The sequence below is a fragment of the Trypanosoma melophagium genome (assembly GCF_022059095.1).
Source record: "Trypanosoma melophagium isolate St. Kilda chromosome Unknown ctg2segment0, whole genome shotgun sequence".
Classification (NCBI taxonomy): Eukaryota; Euglenozoa; class Kinetoplastea; order Trypanosomatida; family Trypanosomatidae; genus Trypanosoma; species Trypanosoma melophagium.
The window spans coordinates 1,063,331-1,081,212 of NW_027125149.1; the positions used below are offsets into that span (position 1 = coordinate 1,063,331).

The 17,882-nt window shown below is 42.3% G+C and overlaps 6 protein-coding genes across 6 annotated transcripts; all 6 read right to left on the minus strand.

Annotated features, from left to right (window-relative positions):
• Window positions 1–54: 54 nt before the first annotated feature.
• LSM04_002756 (uncharacterized protein) lies at window positions 55–1,323 on the minus strand (the record flags this gene model as incomplete). The annotated part of the gene is made up of 1 exon (XM_067336489.1): window positions 55–1,323. One exon carries the CDS (start codon window positions 1,321–1,323, stop codon window positions 55–57), a length of 1,269 nt encoding a protein of 422 aa, XP_067192435.1.
• Window positions 1,324–1,682: 359 nt separating this feature from the next.
• Window positions 1,683–4,070, minus strand: LSM04_006346 (uncharacterized protein; the record flags this gene model as incomplete). Its single annotated transcript, XM_067336491.1, has 1 exon — window positions 1,683–4,070. The coding sequence occupies one exon, from the start codon at window positions 4,068–4,070 to the stop codon at window positions 1,683–1,685; it is 2,388 nt and encodes a 795-aa protein (XP_067192624.1).
• A 247-nt stretch (window positions 4,071–4,317) lies between these two features.
• LSM04_008683 (uncharacterized protein) lies at window positions 4,318–7,419 on the minus strand (the record flags this gene model as incomplete). Its single annotated transcript, XM_067336492.1, has 1 exon — window positions 4,318–7,419. One exon carries the CDS (start codon window positions 7,417–7,419, stop codon window positions 4,318–4,320), a length of 3,102 nt encoding a protein of 1,033 aa, XP_067192758.1.
• A 1,280-nt stretch (window positions 7,420–8,699) lies between these two features.
• Window positions 8,700–9,050, minus strand: LSM04_000693 (uncharacterized protein; the record flags this gene model as incomplete). The annotated part of the gene is made up of 1 exon (XM_067336493.1): window positions 8,700–9,050. The coding sequence occupies one exon, from the start codon at window positions 9,048–9,050 to the stop codon at window positions 8,700–8,702; it is 351 nt and encodes a 116-aa protein (XP_067192320.1).
• A 393-nt stretch (window positions 9,051–9,443) lies between these two features.
• On the minus strand, window positions 9,444–11,684 carry LSM04_006939 (GTP-binding protein LepA; the record flags this gene model as incomplete). The annotated part of the gene is made up of 1 exon (XM_067336494.1): window positions 9,444–11,684. The coding sequence occupies one exon, from the start codon at window positions 11,682–11,684 to the stop codon at window positions 9,444–9,446; it is 2,241 nt and encodes a 746-aa protein (XP_067192668.1).
• A 438-nt stretch (window positions 11,685–12,122) lies between these two features.
• On the minus strand, window positions 12,123–17,603 carry LSM04_003984 (uncharacterized protein; the record flags this gene model as incomplete). The annotated part of the gene is made up of 1 exon (XM_067336495.1): window positions 12,123–17,603. The coding sequence occupies one exon, from the start codon at window positions 17,601–17,603 to the stop codon at window positions 12,123–12,125; it is 5,481 nt and encodes a 1,826-aa protein (XP_067192502.1).
• Between the last annotated feature and the right edge of the window lie 279 nt (window positions 17,604–17,882).

A 17,882-nucleotide genomic window follows, 5' to 3' on the forward strand; every position in this document is an offset into this window, starting at 1 on the left:
CCCCAAAATGTAAAATCACAGAGTGAAGAGTACAAAGTATTGTTTCAGATCAAATTATTTTTTCCTTCTTTCTGTTACAACACGTCGTACAATTTGCAAAGCCCTTCTCCCACCAGTAAAATATATTGGTGAGCGCGTTTCACTACATTTTCGACCACGAAAAAAGGGTACGTCTGTCACTTTGTTCACTTGCAGAGTCTTTACATGGTTATTGAGGTTACCCTCATCATCCTCACAAGTCGTCTCTTCTATCACGGAGTGTGGTGTTGCAGGGCAAGAAGGGTGAACTTGCACATTATTTGATCTTCGCTTCTCATTCTTGCGGAATGAATCTATCCCATCACTCCTCGCTGTTGTACACACACCTGGGGTATCACTCTTAAGATTGATTCCATTCACAGGTTGTTCTCGCTGCTTAGCTTTCCACCCCTTCCGTTCACCTCGTGAAACAACACGAGGAGAACCTATTACACCTCTCCGTCGTTCTCTTTCTGTACTTTTTGCATTTGCTGCTTCCGTAGACGTCAGGTGTGATATAGACTGTTGATCTTCTTCATAGTTTAAAAAAGAAGAAATTGGTTGCATGCCTTGGGAGATTGGTTTATCGGGAGGATAAAACTCAGTCGCACTCAGTCTATCCTCTGAAGTGCAGTGATGAGATGATGGTGATCTTACTCGTGAAGAAGCACCACTTAAAGGTTCATTTGTTCTTGATATTAAGTTATCCGCTTTCGTTCCAGACTGAGGTAGTAAAGTCACAATACATTCATCCTTTATACTCGGACATGAAGTACTTCCAGGCTTACTGGAAGACTGCGGCGCACGTACAGAAGATACAAAACCATTATTTTCTGGAGGTTCCCCAGTTGTAGCTGACCGGTGTAGCATAGGAAATTGAAGAGAATAAGGAAAATCACCGCGTGTAATCACACGTCTAGAGACAAAACTGTTTGGATCTCTTGGAATTATTGGTTCTGATATTGAAGTACTGTTTGCTGCTGCTTCGTCACCTTTAGTTGTACGTGGTGTCCCATCTGCAGTTTCCTCTACAAAGTCCTCTGAGAGAGTTCCGTTACTTTGAGATAACAAGCTTCCCCTTTTGCGAGCAAAAGGTATTGCCATTCCACTACTACTCCGGATGGATGATGCATCTCTGTCTGTCACCACATGTAAAAGAGAATGATGTTGACGACACTGAATTTTATCTATGGATGCACTAGTAGTCATGGAAGGCGGGGACACGAAGGTGGCCTCCGCAAGCGCTGATGAGCAGAGCAGTTTCTGCGGAGACATAGGTGGTATTCCGCTTTGCCTAAGCACCATTGCCTTAATTCGTGGAGTAAAGGAGTTATAATGTGTAGAAATTACGCCTTATCTCCTTTTTATTCAAGAGGAACACAAATAAAATACAATAAGAGAAGAAAAAAAAAAGAAAAAGAAAAATAACAACATTGAACACAGAATCACTTATATGTAATATAGTATGCCACTCCACTACGACCACAAGCTTACAATACAATGTTAAAATCTTTCCATTTTCTATTTCCAGATTTTTATATGCTCATATTCTATCATGCGATCAAGACTCAAGTGAAGGAGCGTTTCACCACAAATACAGAGTCTCTTTATTCTTCCCTCACACACACACACACACTCTCTCTCTCTCTCTCTTTCTCTCTGGTTTAAAAGGACTCTTCACTACTCCCTCTACGCCCAAAGAGGATACTATTGCCGCTGTTGCTATCGTCCTCTGAGTATAATGTGTCTAAACCTCCCCCAACCAGCTGGTGTTGCTGCTGACGGGCTGAGGAGATGTAGGCTCCCAACGACGACACACCTTGCGCATCATCGTTATTAGAATCCTCGTTTTCAGCCTTTTCACGCTGCAGTAAAACGTTATGCTGTGACTTGGCAGCCCACGTGATACCACGACGGGAAGTGTCTTCCTCTTGCACAATAATATTACGTGCTTGTTCCTCTTCACGAAGTAACGTTTCCAGCTTCACGACAAGAGAAGCTGCCGCTGCAGAATCATCTGTTTCTGCAGTTATTGTTTTTACTCTATTTTTTTCCTCTTCACTTCGCAATGAGGTTGTAGTTGACTGCACTGACGGCGAGGACGCTTTTGAGGATGGGGACGATGCTGCTGTCGCTTTTGATGATGATGATGGTGATGATGATGACGATGATGATGCTACAGATCGAACGGGTGTTTTGTCATTGTCTCTGGATACACCTTTTTCTTCGGATTCTGCCCCTGTTAAGACAGAAGAAGAGGATTTGTCTTTTTTTGAAGTCTCTTGACTACCACTCTTCATATGATCACTATTACTGTTCCTACCACTACTTCCACTCTTTGATTCCTCTTGCCCTTCTAGTTTGACACTTTTCTGTGTCATATCTTCTGCAACAGAGGGGGATTTTCCTACAGTATCAAGGGAATTACTTGCCTGAGGCACAGATTGAGCAACATTAACGTCCCTTTGAGCACTGGGACTTGAAGCAGGTAAAGTGTTCTGGGGTACGACATCATCCTTCTTCTTTTCGTCTTCTTCCACTTTTGTCGTTTGGGGAATTGGCACTACAGATGTAGTCTCCTCTCTATATGTAGTTTTGGTTTCCATTGTTGGCGTCAGTCCAATCTCCTCCGTTACCTGATTTGGGACTGTAGCATACCAAGCAGAGCGCCACATGGCTTCTCGATGATGCGGATCGGTATAAGGTAGATGTTGGGTGGTTCCTGCGACACGTTTTTGTATCTCTGCCGCCCTTGTCAGTGCCTCATTCAGCGTCTCCTTATCGCCTGCGCCATGTGCAGCTATGAGTGTCTTGAGTCGCAGACGGAGACGACCGATTTCCTCATCCTTCAGCAACAGTTCTGCGGCGTGCTCGGCCTGCAGACGTCGAAGGTCCTCCACACGACGCCATTCTCGTCCTCGTGCGGCGTCGCCTTCAGCGAGTCGAACGGCACTGAGTTCCTCCGCCCGCTGCAGCCGCAGGGCGAGTCCCCGCGCCTCCTCCCGCGCCGCTCTTTCCCGCCGTCCTGCCGCCTCTGCGGCCGCGAGGGCCTCGTCGAGTTCCCGGCGGAGTCTCGCCGCCCCCGCGGCTGCCGTCGCCCCCGCCGCCTCCACCGCCGCCCGCGCCTCCGCCAATCGCCGCCGCTCCGCCGCTGCCGCCTCCACCGCCGCCGTCCCCACCGCCCGCGCCTCCGCCAATTTGTGCTCGAGCAGCACCGCGTAGTGCTCCTCCGCCGCCCGCCGCGCTGCGCTGAGCTCTTCCCGCTCAAACACACGCATCCGCTGCTGGTACGCCGCCTCCATTTGCACCCGCAGCTCCTCCCGGTAGGCGGCAAGGCGTCGGTCCACCTCCTCCCGCGTGGAGTGCCCAAGGCGCGCAAAGCAAAGGGCATACTTCGCATCAACTGCAGCAAGCCGCTGCTCAAGCGGTATGGGCGAGGAGGAAGCAGAAGGATCAAGAGCATCATCCGTTTGGGTTCCGACAGTGTACGCCCCTGAACGACCTTCAAGATCCCCTACATGTCTTAAATGTAACTCCACAACATTCTGTAAAAGACTTGAACCACGTCGTGAACCTAAAGATGAACCAAAATTGTTTAAATGAAGTAGCCCTGCTAACGCATCATCACCAGCAGTACCAAATGAAATATCTGCCTCTGTGCTAAAGATAGCAAGGGAGAATGAACGACCAGTCTGACGTAGATGATTTTCTACAAGTGCATCAACAAGTCGTTCCGCCCACGCATCATTTTCTTGATTATCAGTTTCTTCATTTCCATCCACAATTGGTGCTGTTGAGCCTGTTGGTCTAGGTGATGGTCCTTGACGTTTTAATAACTCAGACACAATGACGCTGCGAAGTTGTGTCTTGAGGGAACCCAATGCCCCACTCGATCGCAGAAACTGTTGCATACCAGCACGCAGTTCTGAGACAGAGAGAGCATTAATAGCTGCAGAGTTTAAAGCTTTAGAAGCTGTAGGGGTAGAGGTAGGTTTCAATGACATCGCCCCACCTTCTGCCGTCCCTTGAGACGCTGATGATAAAGGAAACATAATTCCTAGCACCTTTTTTTTGTTCATTGTATGAAGGAGAAACAGAGAATAGAAAGGACCCATCAAAAAAAAAAAAAAAGACAAACGTACAGATCCACAGATCAAATATGAGGGAAACATAATAAGAAGGAAGAAACGATACAAGATATTTTTTTGTCTTTCGTTTTTGTTTTCACAATTTACTTCTCACAGATTGAAAAAAAATCAGAGAACATGTTAGTGCAAAGATTTCTGTTATTTATTCAACTTATAGCGACCACAAACTTTGAAGCTCGTGGGAGAAAAGAGGTGATGACCACAATAAGTTTGCCGCAGTAAGTACTTTATCATTCTGCGACAATTCTTGCGGTAGCAACTCAATACCTTCCAGTAAATGCTGAAGACTCAAAAGTTGTTGCTGAAGTAATAAATTGGCAGATGCAGTATTTCCATATTCTGCAGTTACGTTCATCTTCTCAAGAAGTCTCCGCCGTGCAGCACGAATCACTTCTCGGGAGAGTGGAACAGCATCAAATGTGAGACTGTTTTGGAGCGAAATAAGTGGTGTATGTGTTGTTCCTCTTAGTGATACTCCCTGCATGGTCCATCTGGCACTTCTTGACTGCGTCCATTCCACGACTCGTCGTATCCAGACCCCACACCCGTTGTCTCGTTGTTCCTCATCTTCACCCATTTCCTGCCCCACTACTTGATCCTGTAATGAAGTGAGTTCTACCGGTAACATACACTGCGCCAGTGTGAGAACCACATCATGTGGGTTTACAACAGTATGAAAAGATGGTGCACCCCGCTGTTGCAGTTGTGCACTGTCTACATCACGCTGCTGTCGGTTTCCCCCAACACGCCTTGTAGCGGAAACGGCAATGGCGCCTTCGAAATCGCATGAGGACGTAACAGCGTCCCCAATACTGTTTATCAACAATACTGTAAAAAAGTGATAGGCCTTCACACGTACCGTATGACGGCTACCTTCGCCTCCACGCACCCCTTGCGGATTCCCTTGCATGACAAGACCAAATTGATGTGCCACAGCTGCAAAAACGGAGTAATAGGCGTGTGATGGAATATCCTCGCTAGTGGTAAGTCGTCCAAGTTGTGCATCTATTACTTCTGGAACCCACTCGAGTGGGTAGAATTGGTAATGAATGTCATTCACGAGTACTTTGAACTCCGGTGTAAATTCAATTAAGGATTCTTCTGTCATATTTTCATTTTTCGATTGGTTTTTCTTTGTACGTATCATCACAGCAGACCGACGTAATGTACGTTCCCGCTGGAGTGGGAGTAACAGTTTCTCAAATAATGGTGCCAACTGACGTATCAGTTGTTGTACGAGACTAACAGTCTTCAACTGCGTGTAGACAATAATAGATGCTAACAATACTTCACATCGGTACCGTAGGAGTAAACGATGTTTCTCTTCTTCAGAAAGACGTACTGTGCGAAGTAAATTATCTTCTTGATCAACATGTTCCTGCTGTTGCTGATGGTGGCGATGATGATCATTATCATCTTCTTCTTCCATTGTATTATTATCTAGGCGGGTTCCAAGAGCTTGCAGCTGCACAATCATTGGCTGTATATCTATACTACGCTGTAGAACACGCTCTGTTTCTGCAGATGTAGTTCCACTGAGTCCAGAACGTTCAAAAAATTCTAACATCGCCTCTCCTGCTGCTCGATAATATGCAGGCATTACAAATTGAGGAGGTTTCCCTTTATTAACCTCATGATCACCGTTACCATTTCTGTTTCTTCTTTCATCATCATCACCATCTGTAGGAAAGACAGCATCAAGAAGCCTATCACAACTTTGAGGAAGAATACATCTAAGGCGTGCAGCATACGTTCGATGGCTAAGTGCAAAGAAAATTTCTTCAAATACGGCATTACTGTTTATCCGTACTCCATCTTTTAAGATGTTCTTTTGCTGTACTTTATCCAGTTGTCGAGCCTGACGTAGGGATTCCGACCATGGCCATTCAAAGCCCATCTGTTGCAGTAATGCCGGAAAAAACACACGAAGAACTGCATCCACCTCTTGCAACTTTAATGCTCTTGCTGTAATAGGTGAACATACAGAAATTTCTTCCATTATTTTTTTCTTACTATCCAACTTTGACGCATCTTCTTTTCCTCCTCCTCCTCCTCCTGCACTGGCAGGAAGACGACGATGAGGGTTTGTTGTTGTTGTTGTTCCTGTCCCACCGCCTGTAACAATAGCAGCGATAAGTTCTTGCACACAACTAACTACAATAGTAGCAAGAAGAGAACTTGATAGTATAACATTATCTTTTTTCATTGCCTCATCTTGTAGTTCCACAAGGTTATGAAGAAGAAGTGCAGCTGCAGTTAATGAACAACGCCCTGTGCCACCACGTGAACAATGGTAGGCAATAGCGTATTCAATAACACCTATTACAACACCACAAGCACGTGCCGCTATCGCCTCTTCTGAGATTGAGTTATTACTGTTATTACCATTTATATACGCCAACAATAACCGGGCACAAGCTGTTTTCACACGTCCAAAAACCTCTATATTAAGTGCGGTAAAAAGGCGTGCCTGACACACCCCTGTAATGATTTCATTATCATTGACTCCACTTACAAGAGAGACCACATCAAACAATAGGGGAAATTGTTCGTTTATAGCATCTGATGATAACATCTCTCTTAGGGAATTCTTTAAAACTTCTAATTCTGTCTCTTGAGTTTCACCCATTTCTACATTTTCTTCACCTTGCTTTCCTCCTTGATGTAACTGTTTCTGCTCTCGTTTTCTTTTTATTCGTACAGCTTCCAGAGATCTCCGTAGTAGCTTATCAAGATGAAAAGATGATGTAGAGGATTCCACTTCTGGTACCAATGGAAAAGAAAGAAAATCTTTGACTGCCAGAGCTCGCAACAAACGTCCAAAATAACACTCCGATACACGAGGAAGTGGTGGATAAGAGAAATTATCTTCATTATCTTCTACCGCCTTATTTGCCTGTATTTTTACCTCTTCTGCTACCGCAGGACAGAGTCGCCATTGCGCTTCATATCTGGCAATATCATTAGCATTGGGAAATCCCACAGAGTTCAACATATCTTCAAATGAAAATTTTGTGGCATTCAATTTCTCTTCACCTTTGCTATAACTGTTGTCATTTTCTCTGTCCTTGTTCTTCTCTGTGGGAGTTATGTGTATCTTTCTCACGTTCGATAAAAATGGACGTGGCCATACTGTAAGATAAAAGTACCAAAGCCATTGAGTGGATGTAGATAATGTATCTAGACTGCTTTTTGCTACAGTACCGTATCCGGGCAACAACAAAGAGAGTGGAGGTGCTTCTTTAACCGTCATTTTATTTATTCTATTAGTGACCCCACACCGAAAACTATATTTCTTTTATCCCGTTGTTAAGGTGATTCCTCCTTTCTTCCTTCCTTCCTTGTTCTCTCTCTACCACCATAGATAAATATACACCGAAAAGAAAAGAAGTTAAAAAACTCACACTGTAACATGCAGATATATAAAAAAAAAAAGAGAAAATGAATCACATTCAAGACGCTGGTAATGGCACATATAGTATCAAGAAAGAAAAAAAAACATTAAATCCCTTCCATCTAATTAAGCCAACACCAGGATATCATCTACTGTTCCGCAACGCTCACACACGCAGGCATACCATACACACATATCCCCTGTAAGTAAAAAAAAAGGCACATGGTGTTTCCTCAGTCAGGCCAGGATATGCTTTAACTGGGTAGTGAGCATTGCCAGAAAAGAAAATGAAAAAAAAAAACCCAAAATAAAGTGAAACGGTGATTCCATTCTAGTGTGTGCGCAAAATATGAAAACATGCTATTCCTTGCTTCTCTTCTACTCTGCGCTTGTCTGTCCACGCATTCATTGCTAATGTTGTTGCTTACAAAATGAGATAATCTGAGGTTATAGAATTTCGTCAATTTCTTTTACCTTCCAGTGGCTAGCTAAACACTCTACTATTATTTCATATTCACATACCTTATTCCTTTTAATTCAGAAATACGGTTAAAAGAATACGCACATATACAAATACAGACATATACCGAGAAGCAAAGAAATATGGATTCATATATATAGCATTGCAAATACACTTCCCTAAAAAGACCATTACCAACAATACTACTGCTACTAGTAACACTACTATTACCATTATGAAAATACGATCATAAGAGCAAAACATAAATAATGAACGAATTGACAATGATAAACTACCAGATGATGGCATTTCATCTCTCTTCATTCTTTGTTTTTTTTTTTTGTCCTCATTTTTAATAGAGCTCCTTTTCTTTTTCGTCACTTTTTCCTCACATAATTGCCGTACTATAAATAAGTCACAAATACATTCCTACCAGAAAAAAAAAGATAAAATAGAAACATCATAACGCATTGAAGTAAAAAAAAAAAAAAGAACGAGAATGGAAAAACTCGAGAAAACATACATACACAGAAAAACGAAAAAGCAAAAAACAAAAACAAATACCATGGACAATCAGAAAAATTCCGCCAGATAATAAGAGGGTTTCAAGATTTGCTGTTGTTTTTATTGCAACAATTACGCTATCCCTAAACATCTATACCTATTTTTGTGCTTTTGCCTATTTCTTTTCCCTTACCATTTCTTCCAATCTCTTCTCCATTTCCGCCATTTGCCTCTTTATATCTTCAATCTTCTCATTACGCTCATCCACGGCGCTTTTGAGGTTATCTGTGTGCTCAGTGCGCAATTTTGCCATAAGTGATTTCATCAGTTCCCTCTGTCGTTCATAGGCGTAGCGTTCCTCTGGAGAGCGAAGCTTCTCGTCGAATTCGGCCTCAAGCCAGCGATCATCATCATCAAGATTCACTTTTCGCTTTGCAGATCCCGGCTCTTCCTGATGGACACGGCGGTACGGAACTGTGAGAGCGACAGCCGCCAAAAGGCCTGTAGTACCAAAGCGCTTCATCATCATTGTTGTTGTGAATGAGAATTATAGTGGAAATGAAATGCAATGGGTTTATTTCCTCGCAGGCGCAAGCTTTTTGAGCGTAGAAGCTTTAATTTATGTGTACACGGGAATGCCAGAGAAAAAAAGAAAGAAAAACAGAACAGAAAAAAAAGTATATGTATATATATATATTTCATTGGAAACGAAAGAAAAGAAGTTGAAAAAACAAAACACACACACACACCCAGAAAAATATATATACTCTTTTCTTTTTTACGTGAACCACAAGATATATCACCACTCTGGTGATCATGGTTCATTCATTCATTCATACCAATGTCTTTCTTTCTAGATGTATATTCCACCTTCCACCTCCTTCTCCCTTATAAACCTTCTCTCTTTCTGTCTTTCATCTCACAGTGTTGTGGCACCCATTGCGGCGGCAATAACCGATTGATCCAGTGTAACCGCACCCACTGTGCGTCTTGCCATACGTTCTTTTCCCTTTTTCTGATCATTCCATTTTTTTTGCTTGCGTGAAATATCACCTGCGTGTATCTTCGCAGTAACGTCCTTGCGGTACGCCTTTACCGTCTCGCGGGCCACAATCTTTGTACCAACCATCGCCTGTATTGGGACATCCACCGCACTACGTGTGATATTAGACTTGAGACTCGATACAATACGACGACCAACAGAAGAAGCTTCATGACGTGGACAAATAACAGAAAGCGCCGATACACGTGATTTCTGCACAAGTACATCCACCTTAACAAGATCCGCCTCTTCATAGACGGCATCATCATAGTCAAGCGAGGCATAACCATGTGAGAGACTCTTCACCACACTAAAGAAACCCCGCACAAGATCAGCAAGTGGCATCTTGTATCGAACAACCACCCGTGCATCATCAAGTACACGCATATCAAGTTGTTCTCCACGAAATCGACGCACCGCTTCTGCATCAATCGCCTGAAAGTACTCACGTCGTGTGAGAATAGTGGCAGTAACATATGGTTCCAAGTAACAGGCCACACCTTCATGCTGCCAACGCCATGAATGTACTGTAAGAGGTTTTAGTGCATCTTGCATATCATCACCAGTTTCACGATATTTATATTGGACCTGAGGTGGTGTCACAAGTACCCGCTGTCCAAACTCTGAGAGAAGTCGTTCCTGAAATACTTGCATATGTAACATACCAAGAAATCCAAGTTGTAGACCTGGTCCTAGTGCAGGACAGTCAAGTGGCTCAATAGTTACAGCTGGTTCGTTAATACGTAATTTCTCTACCGCCTCACGTAATTGGGTAACATATTCACCCTCGTCTGGGTAAAAACCTGCAAATACTACTGGATGTACACGTTTAAAACCGGCTACTGGAACAATACTTTCACGAGTATATTTCTTTGTTGGAAGTGTGTAAATAGTCTCACCTACTGAAAAGTCCTCACCACGTAGTTGTGAGAAAACAACGTAGCCAACCATTCCTGTTGTTAAAGCAGCTGTAGGACGTAACTCAGGGTGAATGATACCTACTTCCTGTACCTCACATCGTTTTTGTGAATGAAAGAATGAAACCACTGATTTGGCGGTTAATGTTCCATCAATAACACGGATAAGGCATATAACCCCATTATCCACATTCTTTGAAGCTGAAGCACTTCCTCCACCTCCACTACTACTACTACTACTACCACCATTACTTTTCCCATGTGGTTGCGATTGACGTAGTCCTCCACCACACTCATCTGTCCATGAATCAAATATAAGAGCACGTAGTGGTACCATTTTCTCCTCCATCGCAATACGTTCTGGACTTCCAGGTAAATAAGGTGGGAGTTGTCGTGTATCAGAGAAACCCACTAGACCTGTTGGCGGTGGTACACGCTGCACAATAGCACTCAAGAGTGTCTCAATCCCGAGCTGCTGCTTTGCACTTGTAAAGAGCACCTCACGCCGGAGTAGACCGGTGGAATCTTCAAGTTCCTGCAGTGCACGATCGACTGGAACATCATCTAGCAACGTATCCATCTTTGTGAGAATAGGCATAATGTACAAATCCCGATCCAGCGCTACATGAAAGTGTGCCATTGTTTGTGCCTCTATTCCCTGCGCGACATCCACAAGAAGCAGCGCTGCCTCGGAGGCACTCAAACTACGTGAGACTTCGTACTGGAAGTCAACATGTCCAGGTGTATCAATGAGGTTAAGTAAGTATTCCTCACCATTGTACATAACAAAGATAGAACACGTCTGTGCCTTTACCGTAATACCACGTTCACGCTCTACGATAAGACGATCTGTGTACGTTCCCACCTGCGTTCCGCTAATAACACCAGTATAACGTAAAATGGCATCACATAATGTCGTCTTTCCATGATCAACATGTGCAACAACGGCGAAGTTGCGAATGTGGGACGGCGGAAATGAGGCGAGTGCGGCGAGAGTGCGATTTGCTTTATCATCATACAACGGCCGTGGAGCTCCCACCAATGATGAGTCAACAGTACCATTAAAGAAGGAAGACACAAATGATGAAGTTGAAGAAGAAGAACACCAACGTACGATATGATGTGGATAATTAGGGATGATGCGTGTATGCCAGCGATGCTTCTGTTGTGTCAACAGGAATGTGCGATGTGCGACTCGCATGTAATTTTACACCCTTCTCTACCCTTCACAGATCAGCAAAGCACACTGCTCTCTCCGTCTCTCTTGATAGTAACAACATCAGGTAAAGTAAAAAAAAAAAAGAAAACCAAAAGGAAAACACTTAAAGGTCAATCGAGTGTTTACCCCTTATATGATATCTTTGGGGTGTTATGGCATTCGTTGTAATAATAATAATAATAGTAATAATAAGAAAAGTGAAACAACAATAACAATAACAACAAAAAGAAAACTCTATATATTTTTCATCCTTTTCGTTACTATTGTCTGTTTTCTCCAAACGTTTTGTAATGTTACGTGTACATCTTCAAGTATACTGCTTTACATATTAGTACCATGTACCTCTAGAAAACAAACAAAGAAAAAAAAAACAAAACAAAAACAACATCTCTTCTTAATTCGCTTTCTTTTTTTTTTCTTTTACATTGTATTACTCTTGAACATCCCTTCTTGTGCGATTTTGTTGTCATATTGTCGAATGCTATTTCGTATCATCGCATCCCTCTTTCGTTTCTTTTGCAGCATAGTCATTTGTGGCGAAAAGGCGCAACCACTCATTTTCGTATTATTTGTAGGCAAGTATGAGAGCGAACGACTCGATCGTTCTGGTTCTCGTGGAATACGATCCATAACGTGTTCAAGCACACTCCTCGCGATACCACCACCAAACGTCTTTCTATCATTCGCAGTTCGGGCCTCATGCAGAAGTGCTGCGACATTATCATCATCTGTGCCTTGCCGCAGACGTGAGAGAAGAAAGCGACGGGTGTCTTCGTCTTCCTGTGCGACGTGCATGTCTGTGCAGACGCGTACGAGATACTGCAGTTCGTGTGCGCGGGAGTCAACGTCTAATAACACTTTTATAAGTTGATCCGCATCCGGCAGAATAGGAGTCACCACCCATCTTTTTAATCCACCATTATTATTATTATTATTATTATTATTATGATTCTCATTCTTATTTCCATCGGTGTTGGTAGAATCTAAATTAGATGCCGTGGTTGGTACGATCCACGCCCGATTGCGGAGATCCACCGCCTCTGCAATCGCCCCCCACACTTCATCCCTACAAACAGACGGAAGGGCCGCCACGTGCAGAAGTTTCACCCGCTCAAGTGCCGTCGACTTTACATCCGCCAGACGTTCAAAACCAACAGCCGCAAGACAGGCATATATTTTTATGTGTAATCCTAAAACATGACACATGGTTTCAGCAAGACGTTTCTGGGCTCCTTGTTTTAGCAAATCCAGTGATACGGTTCCTTCTGTCGTCAATTCACTCTTTTGGAGTTCACTAAAACGATTTTGTAATTCTTTTATAATAGTTTCACGTCCATGTAATCCAAGAAGTTGAAGACCCCACCAATCAGCCCGAAGTATAGGTACTTCTTCTGCTTTGCTCACATTATCTTTACCGTTGATTACAGAGGTTTCTACAGTCTTATCTACACTTGTTTCTTTGTTTCCAAATAAGACGTTACTTGTTTCATTTTGTACATGTCCAATGACTTCTTTTACTTGTTGTAAGTTATACACATCATAATGTGAATGTTGGGTCTCTCCTCGAGTGGTACACATCTCTGTCCATGATGGTACCGTAAGAGGTCCTTCCTGCCATAGTCGTAGTAGTAGTTGTGTCGCATTAAGCAAACCGTCATCGTCCAAGTCACGCATCTTTTGTGATTCAAAACAATTCCATTGCAGGAATGCTTCTCGTGCCTGAACACTTTCACGGAGAAGATCTGATAATATGGATAACAAAAGAGTAAGATTAGAATCTTCTTCAATATTGTACTGTTTGTTTTGTTGTTTTGTATCATTCTCACTCTGAGAGAATTTTGCGAAAAATTCAACAACCGAAAGAAATACATGAATGCCATCTTCTTGCACAAATTCTTCTTCTGCTGCTTCATTACCAAGAATAAAGACTCGTACACATTGCAGTGCGGCACACAAAAGTTCGCTACCCCATTCATTTACTTGAGAAACAGATGATACAAAATATAATACCAACTGTGAGAGTGCGATTTGTAATAATAATAACAAAAGTGAGACTCCACCCATTGAAAGAAAAGCCTGTTGTATCGTGGTAACTGCGGAGATATTTCCCTCAGCAATATTACACATTAACGAAAGGCAGTGAAGAATAACATCTAGTGAACTAGCGGTGAGAGAATATTTTTCTATATTCTCATTCTTCAGTTGAGTATACCCTCGTTTTTCTTTATCTGTTATATATGATGACTTTATAGATACTTCGTAGAGTTGTTTCCCTTCCACCGCTTTTCTATCTTCCTGCATCTGACAAGAAGAACTACTCTGATTGGATGAAGTATTAGTACGCTGAAGTATTTCTTTTCGCGAGCGCATTCCCATTTTAACCTGCTTACATTCTTCTTCTTCTTCTTTTGTTCTTGTTGTTGTCGTTCTTGTTGTGTTTTCCTCCTTAGAGCGTGTAGTTTCTCTATGCAGGGACCTTCTCAAATGACTCTTAACAATATGAATAGCTACAGTTAATAATAATGGGTTGGGTTCGCCATGATTTGATAATGACGCCGATGTTACTGCCTCACTTGCAAGAATTTTAGACAAATGGGCCGGTGTACGACTAATTACAGATAAAACACGCACGGCAAGAGAAATCATACTCTCAGCATCTGCAGTAGTGGCCTGTTTAATATAACGCACAGCACATCCAATACCATCCGCAGCAACAAAAATACTATCCGCATTTGACAATGATACAGGAATTAGTTCTTCCATATGCGTATTGGGTCGATTGTTAATACTGTTATGGGGGGTCGCTATAGTTGTGAAACTTGCTCGTCTTCTTGGCGAAACTTCATCAAATGACTGTTTGGCTGTAGAAGCAGAGGATTGTAAAGAAGCGGCTGATTCCATTAATGAGAGAAGCAAACGCCAGGCTTCTTCCTGCAGTGTAAGTAATTCTTCTCGTGTCCATGACACAACGAGTTCATCATCACATGTGGTATCAATATATAATAATAAGACATCGATAAATCCACAACGACAAACATCAAAAAATAAACAATCATCATTGTTGTCATTATCTTCAACAGTTGTAGTACCAGTACTATTATGTTCACTTGTAACTGTAGCAGCTGATATGGATGCTTGTAATTCTTGTTTTCTACGTCTAGGTATATTCTTTAAAGCAAAATAAGCAGCTTGCCAAGAATGAAAGGCTTCTAATAATCGCCATCCAAGCAATTTAAACTGCATATTTTCTACTCGTGTGGTTGGAGATATTACTGTATGATAGCGTACAAATTCTTCTACAGGTCGACGTGTCATTTTTGCTGTGGTACCAATCATACGTAACTCTGGACCACAAACCAAATCAAATACTGTAATTGCAATAGAATTAATAGCATTAACAGTTGATCGTGGTAAAGTTGAAGGGAGTTCTACATCTGATGATTCAATAAGAGTCTTTTCTTGCTCTCGAATAACTACCGTACTATTATTTAGTATCATTATAAGTAATACCACCATATCATTACGTAACTCTCTTTGACGAACACGATGTCCTGCCAGAAGTATTTGTACAAAACCTTGCAACAAAGATTCTGTTGCTGAAAGAGAGGAAAGCGATCCTAATATTTTCCCTATACCCTCTTTATGGGTTATTGTTGTGGTTGACTCCCACCTATCATCCTTGTTAGTAACATGTTGTAATATAGAATGTACTGTTTCTTGTGGGACTACTTCCAGTAAATTCCACAAACACTCCACACATAGTGGAAGACAACGATCACCTTCGGTAGATCGGGCAATTGTCAAACATAAAAGAACAGCGAGACCCACAGACATTACACCATTACCATCACGCATTTCAACAAGGAACCGTGCATGATGCTTATATGTGGAAAGGTGTAAACAAACACGCAAAAGTAAATAAATTTCTTCCGCATCTTCTTCAGACATACGTGCTCGTGTATTAATAACCGTCGATCCATATAAAGATTCCATAAGGGATAAACCTTTCTTTTTACTAATATTACTATTAATATTGCTATTACCAGTGGTCAGAATCACCATTGACATATTTGCATCTTCATCATTTCCTTTTTTTTTTTCATGAAAACTTGGCGCTTCGATAGTTGCTGGATGACGAAAAAGGTTTCGTCCAGAGTCCAGTAGGGCATTTGGTAATACATCATGTTGTAAGATATTATTCCATCGTTCTACAAGAGGTGACAATACATCCACGGCAACAGCATCATTATAAACACTCAACGGTCCTGTAATGTTTTTGTTGCGTTGCAAATGTGGTGCTCTTTTTAAGGCTTTAGACCTTAAACCTGTCAAACGAAATACACGATCTGCAGAATATTCACTATCGGATTGATGTGATACGGTTAATAATGAAACTTCATCTGCCTTTTCACCAGGAGAGAATCGATCTTGTTGCGCCTCTGGTTTTCGTAATTGTAAATCTACAATAGCATCGTCAACTACATTATTTGTTGATGAAGGGTCTGGAATTCCTTCTGTTATCGATTCATTATATCGTTTTCGATCACGTAATGCAAAGTGTTGGTTTAACTCTGTTAATTCTTCCTTGGCAATATGGGTCATAAGTGTGTGAAGTGATACAAGTGCTGCATGACGAACTCTAAATGATACATTCTTTGCTTGCGATAAAGAAATATTCTTCTCTTCCCTATTTTTTTCCTCTCCACCATCATCTTCACTGTTACTCTCCTTTAATGAAGAGGAATGCCATTCATGAGACATAATTTCCGGCGTTACATGCAACATAGATGCCATAGCAGTTGCTAATATACGTACAGCGGCACTACGTTGACGGTGATCCTCAGGTGTTAAACATACAAGAGGGAGAGCACAATGATATAAAAGGGCCTGTAAGGCTGCAGGAATATCACGAAGGACTGTAGTTTCCTGCAATAAATTACCTTCTTCAAATTTCCGTACCGTTGATGGGGGACTCTTTACTTGTTTTGGTGTGGCGACCATGACAATATCGGATATAACGGCAGAGGTTGTGTTACCACCTTTACGCTTACGTGTAGCAATAGCTGTCTTTTCCCCTGCATAACCCTTAACGGAAGTATAATCTTGTATTTGCTTTACAGACTTTACGTGCGGTCTATTTCCATTTACACTTTTTTTTGCTGCCGTAGCTGCCGGTGCTGAAATCGCCGAATCACCACTTGCATTGGGTGGAGATGCCGGCAAACGCACAGGCAGTGGTAAAAAAGATAACACATCTGCAGATGCCGTCATATCTCCTACACTGCTATTATTACTACTTCCTCCAGTGGCCGCAATAACGCCTCCTTTGGTAGAACGTACACGATTTATCTTAGATGCCATGGGAAGATGTGTGGGTTTCGTCCCCCGTTCACCTCTAGATGGTGTAATGGTCGTATTTACTTTACTACTTGTTATGGCAACAGGACTTCTGCGCACTGGTGTGAGTGCCTGGGCGGTTCTGGTTTCCTCGCCAATCGGCTGCAGGAGATAGCCCTGCATGACGGCCTTGGAAAGCATAAAGAGAATATCAGGGATTCCTGCAAGAACCATAGAGGGCGTAAATCCCATCGGAGCATCACATCGCAGGAGTTCATCAATCTCAACAACGTGACGGAGGAAATGATGGGCACTGCTTGCACTCTTAATCTGACTTACGATTTCCTCAACACGGTGTTGAAGATACGTTTGGGCATCCTGCGCAGGACGTTTGCTCTGCGATTGATAATGCCGCATCTCTGTCATGGCACAACTAACAGTTAACTCCGCAACAGCAGGTGAACCCTCACCCCGTTGTTGTTGTTGCTGCTGCTGCTGTTGCTGTTGCCTCCTTGCAATCACTCCTTTAGTTGGAGAGGTTATAGCTGCATAGTTTCTTGACATCGAAGGCAATAGAATAGTCAAAGACCAATTTTTTTTCCCCCAGCTACTTGTGATATTCTTACCGCTACTCTCAGTCCAGTGAATGAGACACCTAGTACTAATTACTAGTTTACAACACCTAATAGATAGACGAAAAAAGGTATCAAGAAAGAAAAAAAAAACGGAGGATTTTTGATTTCTCAGATGCATTCAACGAAAAACAAAGTGAGAAATCGTACGTCAAAAAATTCCGTGCCAGACACAAAACAAACAAACAAAGAATGAAAGGCAAAACTTTAA